Below are 17,227 nucleotides of genomic sequence, written 5' to 3' on the forward strand. Positions count from 1 at the left end.
GTTTGCTACCAAGCATGGGGAATGTCATCCGTCCATCCATCCATTATCCAAACCCGCTGTCGTGTCAAGGAAACGACAGAGTCCAAATCTTCAATTTGTCGAAAAACATCTTCGCGAGGGAAAAGATGACACCAGGCAGTAAGATCTTCAGGAAAATCAGACTTTATTAGCAGCAGCACATGAAGCCGGATCAGCTCTCTAGAACTGAACCCCGACTGTCATTTTTACACCCATTTCATACACAGTTACTCCACCTACAACTCCTCCTCAAACCTCATTCTGGCAAATCACCCACACTTTTCTTATCGTAACTCCTCCCAACGCTCCTCCCACAACGTCATTGTGGCAAATTGCCAACGGTCCTTATGCTCTGCCAACTCTGTACAAAGTTCAGGGCACTCTGCCAACTACGTGTCCTCACTTCACCCCGCACCTGCTCTTGGCAAACTACCAGACCTCATAAAGTTCTGGATGCCCTCCCTCTAACACGTCATCCATACACGTCACTCTGTATCTTTCGCTTTTATAAGACGAACTAAGCAGCAGTAATCATTGAAAATATACAGACAAACTAAACGTTTCATTAATATTCACTTCTAATACACTATTCTAATATACAGACATACTAAACATTTGATTAATTAGTCTCCTCTAAGGGAGTAAATGTACGTGGCATTCTTTGCTCTCATTTCAACAGTTTTCACTGTGGTTTCTTGCGTTTTCACAAGCTCAGCTATAATTAATGTTCTCGGTCAAATAGATACACTTCTGGCATAAAACATCAAGAGTCCCGGAGAAATCAGCTGTACAGTCATATCTTGCTCTGCCCGTGTCCTTAACAGTTTGCTGTGTAATTCTAGCACAATTTAGCAGTTAATATCATTTTGAAACTATACAGGGTAGATATCATACTTTAATACAGATATATTGATAAACTTTTAGCACACATCGTCGAGAGTTTTGGAGGAACCAGCCTGCTCACTAAGGTGGAGTCTGATTTTGACTTGTGATTGGTTATCATGCTTTTAGGAGGGAGATCTTTTGTTCTGTGAATTTTCCCCTACACCGCTTATCCTGAACAGGGTCACAGGGGGCTGGAGCCTATCCCAGCATACATTGGGTGAAAGGCAGGAATACACCCTGGACAGGTCGCCAGTCCACCGCAGGGCACACACACCATTCACTCACACACACACACTCATACTCATACTCATACCTATACCTATGGGCAATTTAGACTCTCCAATCAGCCTAACCTGCATGTCTTTGGACTGTGGGAGGAAACCGGAGTACCCGGAGGAAACCCACGCAGACATGGGGAGAACATGCAAACTCCGCACAGAGAGGCCCCGGCCGACGGGGATTCGAACCCAGGAGCTCCTTGCTGTGAGGCGGCAGTGCTACCCACATCCGTGCCGGCTGGGGAATGTCATGCATAACGTTAATGTTAAACTTCAGTTTTCGTCATGATCCATTACAAATGCTACCAACGTTAGACACGTTTGCTACCAAGCATGGGGAATGTCATGCATAACGTTAATGCTAAACTTCAGTTTTCGCCATGATCCATTACAAATGTTACCAACGTTAGCCACGTTTCCTAGCAAGCAAAGAGCGGCATGCAATGTTAACATTGATTCTTTTAATCTATAAAAACCCGTCTTATTGTTTTCTTCATCTGGCAACGTAGCATTCGGGAGCATGATTTGAAGAGCTCTAAGCTACTGTTGTGGTTCCCCAAGACAACAAATTTGAGTCCAAATTCAAATCTTACAGTCCAAATCTGATAATCAAGAGTCTTGCAGCAAAGTGTTGAATAATAGGCTTTTATTCCATCAGGTATAATCCAATCACAAAAGCCGTGGGATCCGCGTTGGGTACACACTCGTATATATGCTTGCAGTCTCATCCCCTCTGGATGCGCCACAGCGGTTCAGAGTACAAAACAGTGCAAATATGATACTTCAGTGCTGTTTGTGCAATATATATACTTTCAGTCACATTATTGGTCAATACTGATACATAGGATAAATAAGGAAAATATTCCATACTACACATTGGGGTTATTGCTGTTTTGGTTATATTTATTCATATAACCTTTTATTTATTCATATGCATTTATATAGCCCCTTTATCCAATGCGCTGTACAATTTATGCTTCTCATTCACCCATTCATACACCAGCAGTGATTGGCTGCCATGCAAGGCACCAAACCAGCTCGTCAGGAGCATTCAGGGTTAGGTGTCTTGCTCAGGGACCGCCTGAGCCAATGTCGCCCTTATAACAATGAAAATAATTGATGTGGTGTGCTAGATAGTACAGCAACATTGTAAGGAATTAGTCAAACAAAACCGTGTCATGCAGCTTCAGCTAAGTCATATCGTGGCAATGACTCAAATTCCCAAGACCAAAGGTCCTATTGATGGTGTTGACATCATAACCTGAACATTTTTGGGTGAACATAATATTTATGTAAAAGACAAAGCTGGTAAAGACCTATGGAGTGATATACGAGGAAGAAGAGGAAGAGAGGCAGAGAAAGAGAGGAGAGAAAAGAGGAGAGGGGGAGAGGGTGGGAGTAGAGAGAAGAAATGGCATGATCCAAAGGTCACTGGTGTCATAGTATCCCATGGTCCCCAAAGTACATGGGCCCCAACCCACTGACACACAGGAGATCCCTGGCCGCTCCACATGGTTGATTTCAGTGTCAATGACCGAAACACACACTGCCCCCTGCTGGAGAGTTAGGATACCTGTATGATAATCGCATGATACAGCTGAGAGCTGGTCAATCCACTTTCAATTCAATCAGTTCAACATGTAAATGGAAACAATGCCATTAATTTACCAGTGATGGAAGTAACTGAGAATGAATGCTCCAGGTGCAGGAGGTTGGTGTGTGTCAAAGTCACTTAGATCATATTTCTTAATTTGGTCTGAACAACAGCTGAACCTTTTGACCACATCAGCAGTTTTTATGCATTTAGTTGCTGCCACAGGATTGGCTGATGAAATATTTGCATTAACAAGCTGGCGTAGAGGTCTACCTAATAAATTGCTGACTGAGTGCATTTCTCTAAGCCACTGTCACACTAAAAAGTCAGTGACTTTCCCATAGCCTGTTAACAAACTGGTCAAACCTTATGCCAATGTTTGCTCTTGTTTAGAAAGTCTTTGGACAGGCAAATTAAACAAAGTCCAGCCATGAAGGCCAGTCCGACCTGGGTGCACCGTTCTGCCTCGCTGTTATATTCTGCCAGCCATGCAGTCTTCTGCAAAGTCTCACTCGAGAATTGCATTTGTTTCATTCAGTAAAGAGCGTAATTCTGCCAGCTTGGTGGTCCATAAAAGTTGTAACCAGGGGAATAATATCAGTTATATTATTCATAGCATACCATGTAAATTGTCCTTTAAAATTAAGTTAATTCACGATTGCGTTACAGCGGCACCGAAACGGTGAACGCTTCATATACATTTTTTGATTTTGTAAAATGAAAAATGTCTGCCGTATTACTCCCTCAAATCCTGTTTTGTCACTTGGTCTGAGCTGATTGCAAAGTGATCCTGCACAGAGCTGTCAGGAAAAGGCCGTCTCCATGGTAACTGGGTGTGCCCCACGACCGAGGGAGTCTGCAAATGGGACGCTGAAGTATGGATAGACCATTGTGATGTCACCCTGCTGGTAGAAAACACAGCTCCAATCACAGACGGAGGTGTAACTAACAATGACAACTGTTGATTGGTGGATGCTGCTTCCTGGATGCGTCACTGTTTCAGGTGGTCTTTGTTGGTGTTTGTCGATGCAGTTTGTGATTGAGAGGGCTCCTCTCAGTTTTATATGTGTAGGTTTTTAGCTGCAATTTTGTTGTATCCTTGTATCGCTGCTGCACAGGCTTGGAGGTCATCAGACCTGGAAATTCATCTGCTGGGGTTGGGAAATAAACCTGACTGGGTGGGGCTGTTGTGGTCACTCCTGGCCTGAGAGTGTTGGGAGGTGGGTGCGTTGGTGACTGCAGAGATCAAGCATTTTTATTATTACGCATCAGAAAATGAATACTACATCTGTTTTCATCTGGTTCATAGACCTTTTATTTATTTATTTTTTACTTGCTTTATAAAGACCTGTTTGTTAAAAATAATTTAATATGAAAAAAAAAAACGTCACACCGTCTACATGACATCAAGCTGCCATTAAATGCGAGGACACACTGGTGTTTTATAGCACAAGTATGAAATGTTATACTACAGGGTATGACCAAAGTACAAGATCCTGCATTTTAACATATATTTTGAAAATATTTTTAGTAGTTTTACAATTATTCTGGAGTACAAGGCTGCAAAGGTCATGGTTTTCCCTTTTTACCTCCAACTGTGTGAAACATAAACACACTGAACTCCTTTTCACCCACAGAACTGCCGCTCACTAAAGCGTTTTTCGCATCATTCTCTGTAAACTGTAGGGTCTGTTGTGTGTGTCAAAATCCCAGGAGGTCACGCAGTTTCTGTGATGCTTTTCCTGTGACACCCTGTCTGCCACCAATAACCATTCAACAGTCAAAGTCTCTTGGGTCATGTGTCTTCTCCATTGTGATGTTTAATCTGAACAACAACCAAACATCTTGACCATGTGCGCATGCTTTTGTGCTGCCACATGGTTGGCTGATTAGATGTTTGCATTAACGAGCTGGTAGACCGGTTTACCAAATAGTGATCATTGAGTGTTTTCTAGGATTTATCATATAATTTGATTGCATGCTTCAGGCCTGGTCCTGGCTTGAAGAACTTATTTACACACACCTTGGACTTTAGACATTATATTACATTATTGGCATTTGGCAGACGCTCTTATCCAGAGCGACGTACAGTCCCCCCAATCCTCCCTGGGGTAATGCAGGGTTAAGGGCTTTGCTCAAGGGCCCAATGGCTGTGCGGATCTTATTGTGGCTGCGCTGGGATTCGATTCTTAACCACTACGCTACAGGCTGCCCACATACAGTGGTCTTGGGGTTCAAATGTGAATGCAAGTGAAAGAAACAAACGGACTGAAATACTTAGACTTAATACTTAAGTCTCAGTGATTATATTCACAGCATCACACTTGCAAATTAACGGTCTGCAATTTCAGCAGAATGAATAAGCCCCTCCTTCATTTCCGATATAACCATAAAAACGTATGCCTGGCAAACGTAGACGGAGTGAATCGATTGAACGTTTCAGTATCCTTTTTTAACCGTCAAAATGAAATAGATACTGTATAATTGATTCAGGACGAAGTTATTAAAACTTGTGCAACTGCCATAGTAGCTACGTTATTGCGCCAGTCGTAGTCGTAGAAGTTTTTACGAGTGATGGTTGCGATCCACCTCAATACGTTGCTATAACGACTTGGTTTACCTTAAGTCGTACAGCGTGGCAGTGTCAGAAAAACGTTAGCAGCTGATTGTTATGTGAAGTTATGGGTCATTCCTAAATGTATTTAAACATGTCCCAGGTTGCATTTTCATTGTCTGCATTTTATTTGTTATAACTCGAATTCTGATTATACAGTACGTTTGTAATCAAGAAACTTTGCGAATTTGTATTAGACTGGTAATGTCGTCTTTACCTTGCTCTAACATACTAACCAGACGTTGTAGACGTAGGTTAGGGTACAATATTCACGAGGTCACATGTTTTATGTGTATCGACGTCTCGTTTAGTATTACAAGAAATATGTCTGAGAACAATATGAGCGCCTTGCTGTCCGTCAGTCCGTCCAGGGGACTAGTGGATGAAAAGTTCCGAGTGGTTGTGCAGAATTTGTCCCACGGACAAGACGTCACTCTGCACTCCCTTGTGCGCTCTGAGGATGACGACCTCTGGCAGGCTTTTGGACATTATGTCAGCGATGATGAAGGAACCGTGAAAGGTTTTTCACTGATTTCTCCGCTTTATCGCACCTTGCAATTTACGTGTTTGCGCAGTATTCTGATCCGCTCTTTATGATTACGTCGACAGTTATTTCATGACTGTATGTGATGTTGTCAAATGCTGCTCTATAATTTATACTGGAATCAGTGGCAAGCACTGATTTGTTACCAACCTCCAACTCTTTCCTGTTAAGTCCTGCTTGTTTTGAGGTTCAGTGTGTTTTGTTCGTAGTTGCAGAACATGTGTGTGTGGGAGGATCGTATCAGGGCATGGAGCCCATGGGTCTGCTCTGGAGCATGAAGCCAGTGCCTGGGAGTAGAACAGGACTCAGGTTAGCACCCTCACCTGTAATTTGGCCAGTAAACAGTTAATTACCCAAAGGGATGAGATGCATCAGGAACATTCAAGGTGTTTTGAACACTCCTCAGGTTGCGGAAGAAGGATCTCAGCACCCCGATCTCTGTGTACTGTGGCCACATCAGCCAGGGGTTCAGAGAGACGAAGGCGTTGGCTTGTGCCGTCGCCGAGCGCTGGTACATGGCACCGGGCGTCCGCAGGGTAGAGGTCACAGAGGGCGGGGTCAGAGGAACGCTCTTCCTGCCTCCAGGTGATTGCAACACTGATATGCCATTGTTTGATCTTGTTTAGAAAGTCTTTGGACAGGCAAATTAAACAAAGTCCAGCCATGAAGGCCAGTCCGACCTGGGTGCACCGTTCTGCCTCGCTGTTATATTCTGCCAGCCATGCAGTCTTCTGCAGCTATGCAGTATGTGAGTGCGTGTGTGCACCAGACAGGTAAATGTGTTATTCTCTTTGAGGTTCTGGACCTTTCCCTGGAATTTTGGACATGTGGGGAGGGGGTGGAGGCTTAGTAGAGTACCGTGCCGCCCGGTTTGCATCACATGGGTACGTTTCCATGGCACTGGAGTACATGTCACCAAAGGCCTTGTCAGACCCCTCTAGACAAGTTGGAAAACAGTACTTTGAGGTACATGATAACTTTTTATTTATTTCGTTTTGCATTTAAGCTTTATTTAACCAGGCAGAATCCAGTTGAGATGTAAAGTCTCTTTTAGGAGGAGAGACCTGGCTGAGAGGACGGCTGTATATGCACAGAAAAATGATTTCATGTTTACATGCATACGTATATACAGTCCCCTCCCAAAGTACTGGAACAGCGAGGCCAATTCCTTTGTTTTTGCAATACAGTGAATACACCTGCGGTTCAGATAAAAAAATGAACATGTGACAAGAGCTCAGAATTTCAGCTTTTATTTCCTGGTATGGCGGCACGGATGGTGCAGTGGGTAGCACTGCCGCCTCACAGCAAGGAGGTCCTGGGTTCGAATCCCCGTCGGCCGGGGCCTCTCTGTGCGGAGTTTGCATGTTCTCCCCGTGTCTGCGTGGGTTTCCTCCGGGTACTCTGGTTTCCTCCCACAGTCCAAAGACATGCACATTAGGCTGATTGGAGAGTCTAAATTGCCCGTAGGTATGACTGTGTGAGTGAATGGTGTGTGTGCCCTGCGATAGACTGGCGACCTGTCCAGGGAGTATTCCTGCCTTTCGCCCAATGTATGCTGGGATAGGCTCCAGCCCCCCTGCGACCCTGATCAGGATAAGCGGGTTCAGATAATGGATGGATGGATTTCCTGGTATTTATACCTAGATGTGTTAAACTACTTATAACATAGCACCTTTGGTATCAGGCCACCCAATTTTTTGGTGAGCAAAAGTATTTTAATAGAGACTATTTACGTAAAAGAAGGTAAATAACACTTAATATTTGTAGGCATATCCCTTGCTTGCAATAGGTGCATCAACCCTGCGACCCATGGACATCACCAAACTGTTGAGTTTGGACGCATTTCTCAGAATGTTTCTCCATAATTTGGCAGTCAGCAGCCATGCAAGCCCAAGCAATGACACTTTCTCCACCGTGTTTCACAGATGAGCTTGTATGTTTTGAATCATGAGCAGGTCCCTTCTTTCTCTTCACTTTGGCCTTTTCATCACTTTGGAAGTTAATCTTGGTCTCATCAGTCCATAAAACTTTGTTGCAGAATGTTTACTTGTTTGCAAACTGTTATCAGCTGTAATTGTAATCTATATTGCTGCTCTCTACGTTGTTAAATAAATCTAGATGAAAATACCAGGAAATAAAAGCTGAAATTTGGATCTGTCATCCGATATACTTTGGACCTGGAACTCAATTGTCTTCGGTGTATAGCTAAAACAAAGGAATTGACCTTGCCGTTCCAATAATTTTGGGAGGGGGATGTGTGTGTCATCTCCCCACTGGAGAATATGATGTGCTTAAATGTTTCTGGGCCAGGCTGCAAATGTTACCAACGTTAGCCACATTTCCTAGCAAGCAAAGTGCGGCATGCATTGTTAACATTGATTCTTTTGATCTATAAAAATCTATTAAAACCCGTCTGATTGTTTTCTTCATCTGGCAACGTAGCATTCAGGAGCAAGACAACAAATTTGAGTCCAAATTCAAACTCAAATTCAAACCTTACAGTCCAAATCTGATAATCAAGAGTCTTGCAGCAAAGTTCCATCAGGTATAATCCAATCACAAAAGCCGTGGGATCCGCGTTACAACGCAACGGTCCATTGGGTACACACTCTTATATATGCTTGCAGTCTCATCCCCTCTGGATGCGCCACAGCGGTTCACTTGCTGCTGATGGGTTTCTGGTCTCCACCCCTCTGTTTGTATTAGACTGGGAATGGAGTATTTTAGACATAGGTTAGGGTACAATGTTCATGAGGTCACGTGTTTTATGTGTATCGACCGCTCGTTTGGTAGTACAAGAAATATGTCTGAGAAGAATATGAGCGCCATGCTGTCCGTCAGTCCGTCCAGGGGACTAGTGGATGAAAAGTTCCGAGTGGTTGTGCAGAATTTGTTCCACGGACAAGACGTCACTCTGCACTCCCTACTGCGCTCTGAGGATGACGACCTCTGGCAGGCTTTTGGACATTATGTCAGCGATGATGAAGGAACCGTGAAAGGTTTTTAACTGATTTCTCCGCTTTATCGCACCTTGCAATTTACGTGTTTGCGCAGTATTCTGAGCAGCTCTTTATTATTACGTCGACAGTTATTTCATTACTGTATGTGATGTTGTCAAATGCTGCTCTATAATTTATACTGGAATCAGTGGCATGCACTGATTTGTTACCAACCTCCAACTCTTTCCTGTTAAGTCCTGCTTGTTTTGAGGTTCAGTGTGTTTTGTTCGTAGTTGCAGAACATGTGTGTGTGGGAGGATCGTACCAGGGCGTGGAGCCCATGGGTCTGCTCTGGAGCATGAAGCCAGTGCCTGGGAGTAGAACAGGACTCAGGTTACCACCCTCACCTGTAATTTGGCCAGTAAACAGTTAATTACCCAAAGGAATCAGATGCATCAGGAACATTCAAGGTGTTTTGAACACTCCTCAGGTTGCGGAAGAAGGATCTCAGCACCCCGATGTTGGTGCACATCTCTGTGTACTGTGGCCACATCAGCCAGGGGTTCAGAGAGACGAAGGCGTTGGCTTGTGCCGTCGCCGAGCGCTGGTACATGGCGCCAGGCGTCCGCAGGGTAGAGGTCACAGAGGGCGGGGTCAGAGGAACGCTCTTCCTGCCTCCAGGTGATTGCAACACTGCCGTGCCAATGTTTGATCTTGTTTAGAAAGTCTTTGTACAGGCAAATTAAACAAAGTCCAGCCAGACCTGGGTGCACCGTTCTGCCTCGCTGTTATATTCTGCGAGGTCAGCAGCCATGCAGTCTTCTGCAGCTATGCAGTATGTGAGTGCGTGTGTGCACCAGACAGGTAAATGTGTTATTCTCTTTGAGGTCCTGGACCTTTCCCTGGAATTGTGGACATGTGGGGAGGGGGTGGAGGCTTAGTGGAGTACCGTGCAGCCCTGCTTGCATCACATGGGTACGTTTCCATGGCACTGGAGTACATGTCACCAAAGGCCTTGTCAGACCCCTCTAGACAAGTTGGAAAACAGTACTTTGAGGTACATGATAACTTATTATTTATTTCGTTTTTCATTTAAGCTTTATTTAACCAGGCCGCATCCAGTTGAGATGTAAAGTCTCTTTTAGGAGGAGAGACCTGGCTGAGAGGACGGCTATATATGCACAGAAAAATGATTTCATGTTTACATGCATACGTATATACAGTCCCCTCCAAAAGTATTCGAACAGCGGGGCCAATTCCTTTGCTTTTGCAATACAGTGAATACATCTGCGGTCCAGATAAAAAGATGAACATGTGACAAGAGCTCAGAATTTCAGCTTTTATTTCCTGGTATTTATACCTAGATGTGTTAAACTACTTATAACATAGCACCTTTGGTATCATGCCACCCAATTTTTTGGTGAGTATTTTAATAGAGACTATTTAAGTAAAAGAAAGTAAATAACACTTAATATTTGGAGGCATATCCCTTGCTTGCAATAAGTGCATCAACCCTGCGACCCATGGACATCACCAAACTGTTGAGTTTGGACGCATTTCTCAGAATGTTTCTCCATAATTTGGCAGTCAGCAGCCATGCAAGCCCAAGCAATGACACTTCCTCCACCGTGTTTCACAGATGAGCTTGTATGTTTTGAATCCTGAGCAGGTCCCTTCTTTCTCTTCACTTTGGCCTTTTCATCACTTTGGAAGTTAATATTGGTCTCATCAGTCCATAAAACTTTGTTGCAGAATGTTTGTGGCTCATGTCTTTACTTGTTTGCAAACTGTTATCAGCTGTAATTGTAATCTATATTGCTGCTCTCTACGTTGTTTAATAAATCTAGATGAAAATACCAGGAAATAAAAGCTGAAATTTGGATCTGTCATCCGATGTACTTTGGACCTGGAACTCAATTGGCTTAGCTAAAACAAAGGAATTGACCTTGCCGTTCCAATAATTTTGGGAGGGGGATGTGTGTGTCATCTCCCCACTGGAGAATATGATGTGCTTAAATGTTTCTGGGCCAGGCTGCATTCACCATTCTGAAGGAGCATCCCCAGGTGTGCAGTGACCGGGTCGCCATGTTTGGACTGTGCTTTGGCACCTCCGTTGTCCTGTCGATGGCGGTGTACTCGTCCGTGATCCAGGTGAGAGAACATTGTCAGTGTAGAGAAATGGCACTCTGAAATGCGTTCTGCAAAACCTATGTTGAGGAAACATTTTTGTCGCTTTTCCTCCTCGTTCCTTTTACGTGGGTGAAGTTGTATTGGCAGCAATGATGTTGAAGAAGCACTCAGTCAATAGTTGTTCATTACAAATCCATCCATCCATCCATTATCTGAACCCGCTTATCCTGATCAGGGTCGCAGGGGGGCTGGAGCCTATCCCAGCATACATTGGGCGAAAGGCAGGAATACACCCTGGACAGGTCGCCAGTCCATCACAGGGCACACACACCATTCACTCACACACTCATACCTATGGGCAATTTAGACTCTCCAATCAGCCTAACGTGCATGTCTTTGGACTGTGGGAGGAAACCAGAGTACCCGGAAGAAACCCACGCAGACACGGGGAGAACATGCAAACTCCGCACAGAGAGGCCCCGGCCGACGGGGATTCGAACCCAGGACCTCCTTGCTGTGAGGCGGCAGTGCTACCCACTGCACCATCCGTGCCGCCTTCATTACAAATCTTTAGTTTAAAATAAAACAGATTAATCTGGGGAATCTGTGTGCTCTGTGCAAGAAGCTTCAAGAGACCAGAGAATTCCAAAGTAACAGTAGGAAGTATCCTAGTCTTTATACAATAAAGCTAACCAATCATTTGTCATATAACATCACATTGTCTCTCTTAACCCGCCTTAATATTTTCTGTCACTCTATGAAAGCTGAGCTGTCTTAACCTTTTGCCTCTGTAATGACGCAGGCAAACTGGCTGGTGATCACTAACTCGGAACATTTCTCTGCAAAGACCCACATTGCTTGACCTGCATCACTTAGTCAAAACAGGTCGTATCCAATGGTATGGTTTTTAAACACCTGATTAAGTGTTCTCTGCACTTTCATGAAACAAACTCTCTACTTTGCAGCTCAATGTGTTTGAACAGACACACAGTTCTAATTACTCATGCTGACTTATTCACTTATTCTCAATTCTAACCATTTCACAGTTTTAATAAAAGCATTTAAATCAAACTTCATCATTATTCTAAGCATTCCTGGTTTTCAATAGGAGCATTTTGATCAAACTTCAACATTCCCCCCTTTGAGACCACTAGGTCTCACATTCTTGAGAGTTAACTTTAACGTTATCACTCTTTTATGAATTATTTTAGCATCGCAAATTCATTAGCTATCAATAACATCAATCATTTCATCTATCAATTACATTAATAATTTTATATTTCACTCATAGTTTTTAAATAAGCATAAGAGAAATATGAGAATAACATCAGTTCTTGTCCCATGATCTTCAAATCCGTTGGCATTAGTTGGATTGTTGTCCTGAGGAGAGGTTACTAGCACATCACTCAGCCGTCGCAATCAGGCCTATTTATTTATTGTTACTTCTATGTGTCAGTGCATCTAATCTATCAAAGGCCTTCAAATGTCAGGAGGTTGTTTCCCATCCTGTGTTTTAGTCATCATCGTCCGTAAGTCTTCATGTTTGTCTCTATGTGCTGCATCTTACATGTTTGTGTGGTTTTCTGTTTTATGACAATACTTACTCATAATCCTAATTGAAGCAGTGCCTTTCATCATCGTCACATTCACTTGAATTTTTTATCGAGTTATCGATAATTACACAAGAATCGGGAAAATAAAATTGTGAGTATCACTAAGACTGGTGCTATTAAATTCCCTAACCAAGGGCCTACGCTACCAAACCTATTTTAAATCTGATAATGAGTCTGTCATGTGGTACCTTATCAAATACCTTTTGGAAATCTAAATGTATGTCATAAACCCTGCTACCATCAAAGCACTTGGTAGCTTCCTCAAAGAATGTGAAAGCCATGTTGGCTATCCCTTAAGATGTTATTACATTGAAGCCAAATGCATTTTAATGACATTTAATTTGGGTTTTGTGAAGGTTTTTCTTTTTTCTTTTTTTTTTGAAAGGGTTTTTCATGCGGCACCTTGCCTGGCGGCACACCGGTTAGGAAACGCTGAAATACGCCGCATATCAGATGCTACACCCCATCTGCTCTTTCTCTCCCAGCCCAGGTGCCTGGTATGTGTGAGCGGAAGCCACGTGCAGCCACTGCGGGGATCTGTGGCTGACGTCTTTAAGGATATTGAGAAGTGAGTGTCACCCTGCAGCTCTGTGTGGCGAAAGTGATCTGCAGTGTATCGTTCATTCATTCATTCATTCATTCATTTCATTTTATTTTGTTTTCAGAGATGCCCACAAGGTCCGTTATGATGAGGAGCATCGAGTGATCTCGCGAGATCTTCTCTTGCCGATACCCTCCGACCCCAGCAAGAAGGTTGCTGTGAGTAAATATAAACTCTCTCTGCCTCATTGTTTATACACAGCGATAGGCACACCCCATTCTGTCCGTTCTGATCGGCTGGTGAGTGTTGTGCTGTAGATCACTCTTCCCATTCTGATTGGCTGGTGAGTGTTGTGCTGTAGATCACTCTTCTCATTCTGATTGGCTGGTGAGTGTTGTGCTGTAGATCTCTCTGCCCATTCTGATTGGCTTGTGAGTGTGGTGCTGTAGATCCCTCTGCCCATTCTGATTGGCTTGTGAGTGTTGTGCTGTAGATCCCTCTGCCCATTCTGATTGGCTTGTGAGTGTGGTGCTTTAGTCACTGTTGGTTGTTGTGATCTTCAGGTGGGGCAGTTACAGTGTCCTCTGCTGTTGATCGTGGGTGAAGATGATCAGAGCTGCCCAGTCGCTGAGTCGGCTGAAGACGTGAGTCTGTCTGTCCCGCTCTCTATACCGCTGTCTGTACCGATGTCTGTGCTTCTGTCTTTACATACCAGTCTGTACATTCAGTGGTGGAGCTAGCCTTTCATATGTATGAGTGTAAGGCAAGATGAGATACACCGATCAGCCACAACATTAAAACCACCTGTTTAAACCAGTTTTTTCATGATTAAAAATGCTTTAAACTGTATAAACTTGTCTATAAACACTTAATATGTCATGAGTTGTTATGCTTACTTGTATAACTTTTTAAAGCATACAATAGACAATGCTATTTGAAAACATTTATTCAACAATGTGTTTCATGAATCATTCAAAGATAGTATCGATGTTCGGGTACTCCATTGCTGCTAATTCCCCGTCTGTGCACCATGTGATTTATAAATCTGCACTGAGACCCCAAAAAAACGTTTTAGCACACATGCATAAGCACACACAGACACACACAGGTCAGTTTTACTCTGCCAGTTGCTGTGTGTGAACAAAGCTTTTCCTCCAGATGGAGAAGATGATGGAGGAGGCTGGAAACGGTCATCTGTTGACCATCCTCTCCTACCCTGGGGCGGGACACCTGATTGAGCCCCCCTACACCCCGCACATTGCCTTTAGCAACTACATTGTTACTGCGTCAGGAGGAAAAGGTACAGAACAGTATATGATATGTCAGATGTGGGGTAAGGAACCTGTAGACTTTATATTCATGTCTGCACAATATGTGGGGTAAGGAGGAACCTGATGATGATCTTCTGTCATGTAGACCAAATGACTTCAGTGTGGTAATAACTATTGTACTCGCGGTATTGCGGTTTTTTCAGCTTTAGGTGCCAAAAAGGATAATTCTCTGTCTGTTTGTTCATTTGTTCATCACGATGTAGTATTATGTGTCTGCCACAAGGGGGTGCCTCAGTTCCATTTGACGTCTGGTATTACACATTTATATTTACATTTACATTTTAGTCATTTTGCAGACGCTTTTAATCCAAAGCGACACTATTTTATACACTCAGTGAGCACTTCATTAGGTATTTATTTGACTCATTTTACTAGACTTTACTTTTATTAGACTTCTGCTGCTGTAACCTATCCACTTAAGAGTTATAATGCGTTGTGTGTTCAGAGATGCTCTTCTGCATACCACTGCTGTAATGTGTGGTTATTTGCGTTACTGTCACTAAATCAGTTGGTGCAACCAGTTTACATTAAGTTATGGCGTAACTCTGAATTTACGTTCAAACTAGCCTAAATTGGAACTTACGTTATACTGGTGCAACAGGCTGCAGGTTGCCACTTTATTTAATTGCCAAGAAGGCTGTGGCTAACAACAGGCAAATCATTGACACCACTTCTGCAACCTGATGTTAAAACTGAAACTGAGTAATACTTTCAGGTGATTGAGTTGGATCATCTGCCCAATGTGTAACCACACTGGAGAACTGGAGTTTGCTGGCATTAATTATTAAAATACTGAAATTGCAATTATCTATGATTGGCTCCGCCCACATACCTATGACACGTTGGGAGTTTTAATATCACAGCAAATCCACTTATTTCAAATAATGACCTTCTTCTCTTGTTTGCTTCGCAGTGGTGGCTCTCTGGGGAGGGGAGGTCAGAGCGCACTCTAGTGCCCAGGAGGACTCCTGGCACAGAATCTTGGCCTTCCTGGAGCAGCACCTGTACGGCCCAGACCTGAAAACCTGTACGGCCCAGACCTGAAAACCCCCGGGGCCCTGTGACCCCGTGCAGGAGGACCATCTCCCTCCACCGTCCCCCTCCTGGCTACTCTGCTCTCAGGCCACCCAGGGGCATCCATTCCTGGTGCAGTGGTTTTCATAAACCTTTTAATTCACATTTTAGTTTCCCCTAAATGTCAACAGATTATATTGGGGTGAATTAAGGTAGCCATGTACATGAAAGGGGCACATGGCCCCATATTCCAGCTTTATCTTACTGTTTCTTTACAGTCTACCACAACCAATTAAAGCATGTGCTGCTTCCTTTGTCTGCCTAAAAATGTAGACATTTCAGCCGACAAGAACTCAACATCCAACTTGAGAAAATGTGGCGGTTTTTGTTGTGGCATGTGATAATTAGACGTTAGCCACGTTTGCTACCAAGCATGGGGAATGTCATCCATCCATCCATCCATTATCCAAACCCGCTGTCGTGTCAAGGAAACGACAGAGTCCAAATCTTCAATTTGTCGAAAAACATCTTCGCGAGGGAAAAGATGACACCAGGCAGTAAGATCTTCAGGAAAATCAGACTTTATTAGCAGCAGCACATGAAGCCGGATCAGCTCTCCAGAACTGAACCCCGACTGTCATTTTTACACCCATTTCATACACAGTTACTCCACCTACAACTCCTCCTCAAACCTCATTCTGGCAAATCACCCACACTTTTCTTATCGTAACTCCTCCCAACGCTCCTCCCACAACGTCATTGTGGCAAATTGCCAACGGTCCTTATGCTCTGCCAACTCTGTACAAAGTTCAGGGCACTCTGCCAACTACGTGTCCTCACTTCACCCCGCACCTGCTCTTGGCAAACTACCAGACCTCATAAAGTTCTGGATGCCCTCCCTCTAACACGTCATCCATACACGTCACTCTGTATCTTTCGCTTTTATAAGACGAACTAAGCAGCAGTAATCATTGAAAATATACAGACAAACTAAACGTTTCATTAATATTCACTTCTAATACACTATTCTAATATACAGACATACTAAACATTTGATTAATTATTCTCCTCTAAGGGAGTAAATGTACGTGGCATTCTTTGCTCTCATTTCAACAGTTTTCACTGTGGTTTCTTGCGTTTTCACAAGCTCAGCTATAATTAATGTTCTCGGTCAAATAGATACACTTCTGGCATAAAACATCAAGAGTCCCGGAGAAATCAGCTGTACAGTCATATCTTGCTCTGCCCGTGTCCTTAACAGTTTGCTGTGTAATTCTAGCACAATTTAGCAGTTAATATCATTTTGAAACTATATAGGGTAGATATCATACTTTAATACAGATATATTGATAAACTTTTAGCACACATCGTCGAGAGTTTTGGAGGAACCAGCCTGCTCACTAAGGTGGAGTCTGATTTTGACTTGTGATTGGTTATCATGCTTTTGTTCTGTGAATTTTCCCCTACACCGCTTATCCTGAACAGGGTCACAGGGGGCTGGAGCCTATCCCAGCATACATTGGGCGAAAGGCAGGAATACACCCTGGACAGGTCGCCAGTCCACCGCAGGGCACACACACCATTCACTCACACACACACACTCATACTCATACTCATACCTATACCTATGGGCAATTTAGACTCTCCAATCAGCCTAACCTGCATGTCTTTGGACTGTGGGAGGAAACCGGAGTACCCGGAGGAAACCCACGCAGACATGGGGAGA

At 43.6% G+C, this 17,227-nt stretch overlaps 1 protein-coding gene across 1 annotated transcript; it reads left to right on the forward strand.

Annotated features, from left to right (window-relative positions):
- Positions 1-8,736: 8,736 nt before the first annotated feature.
- LOC133119218 (peroxisomal succinyl-coenzyme A thioesterase-like) lies at positions 8,737-15,776 on the forward strand. Its single transcript, XM_061229724.1, has 10 exons — positions 8,737-8,932; positions 9,166-9,265; positions 9,363-9,553; positions 9,760-9,929; positions 10,904-11,023; positions 13,101-13,183; positions 13,281-13,374; positions 13,720-13,800; positions 14,315-14,456; positions 15,401-15,776. Exons 1-10 carry the CDS (start codon positions 8,737-8,739, stop codon positions 15,529-15,531), a joined length of 1,308 nt encoding a protein of 435 aa, XP_061085708.1. The 3' UTR covers positions 15,532-15,776.
- Positions 15,777-17,227: the final 1,451 nt, after the last annotated feature.

The sequence above is a fragment of the Conger conger genome, chromosome 19 (assembly GCF_963514075.1).
Source record: "Conger conger chromosome 19, fConCon1.1, whole genome shotgun sequence".
In the NCBI taxonomy this organism is placed as follows: domain Eukaryota; kingdom Metazoa; phylum Chordata; class Actinopteri; order Anguilliformes; family Congridae; genus Conger; species Conger conger.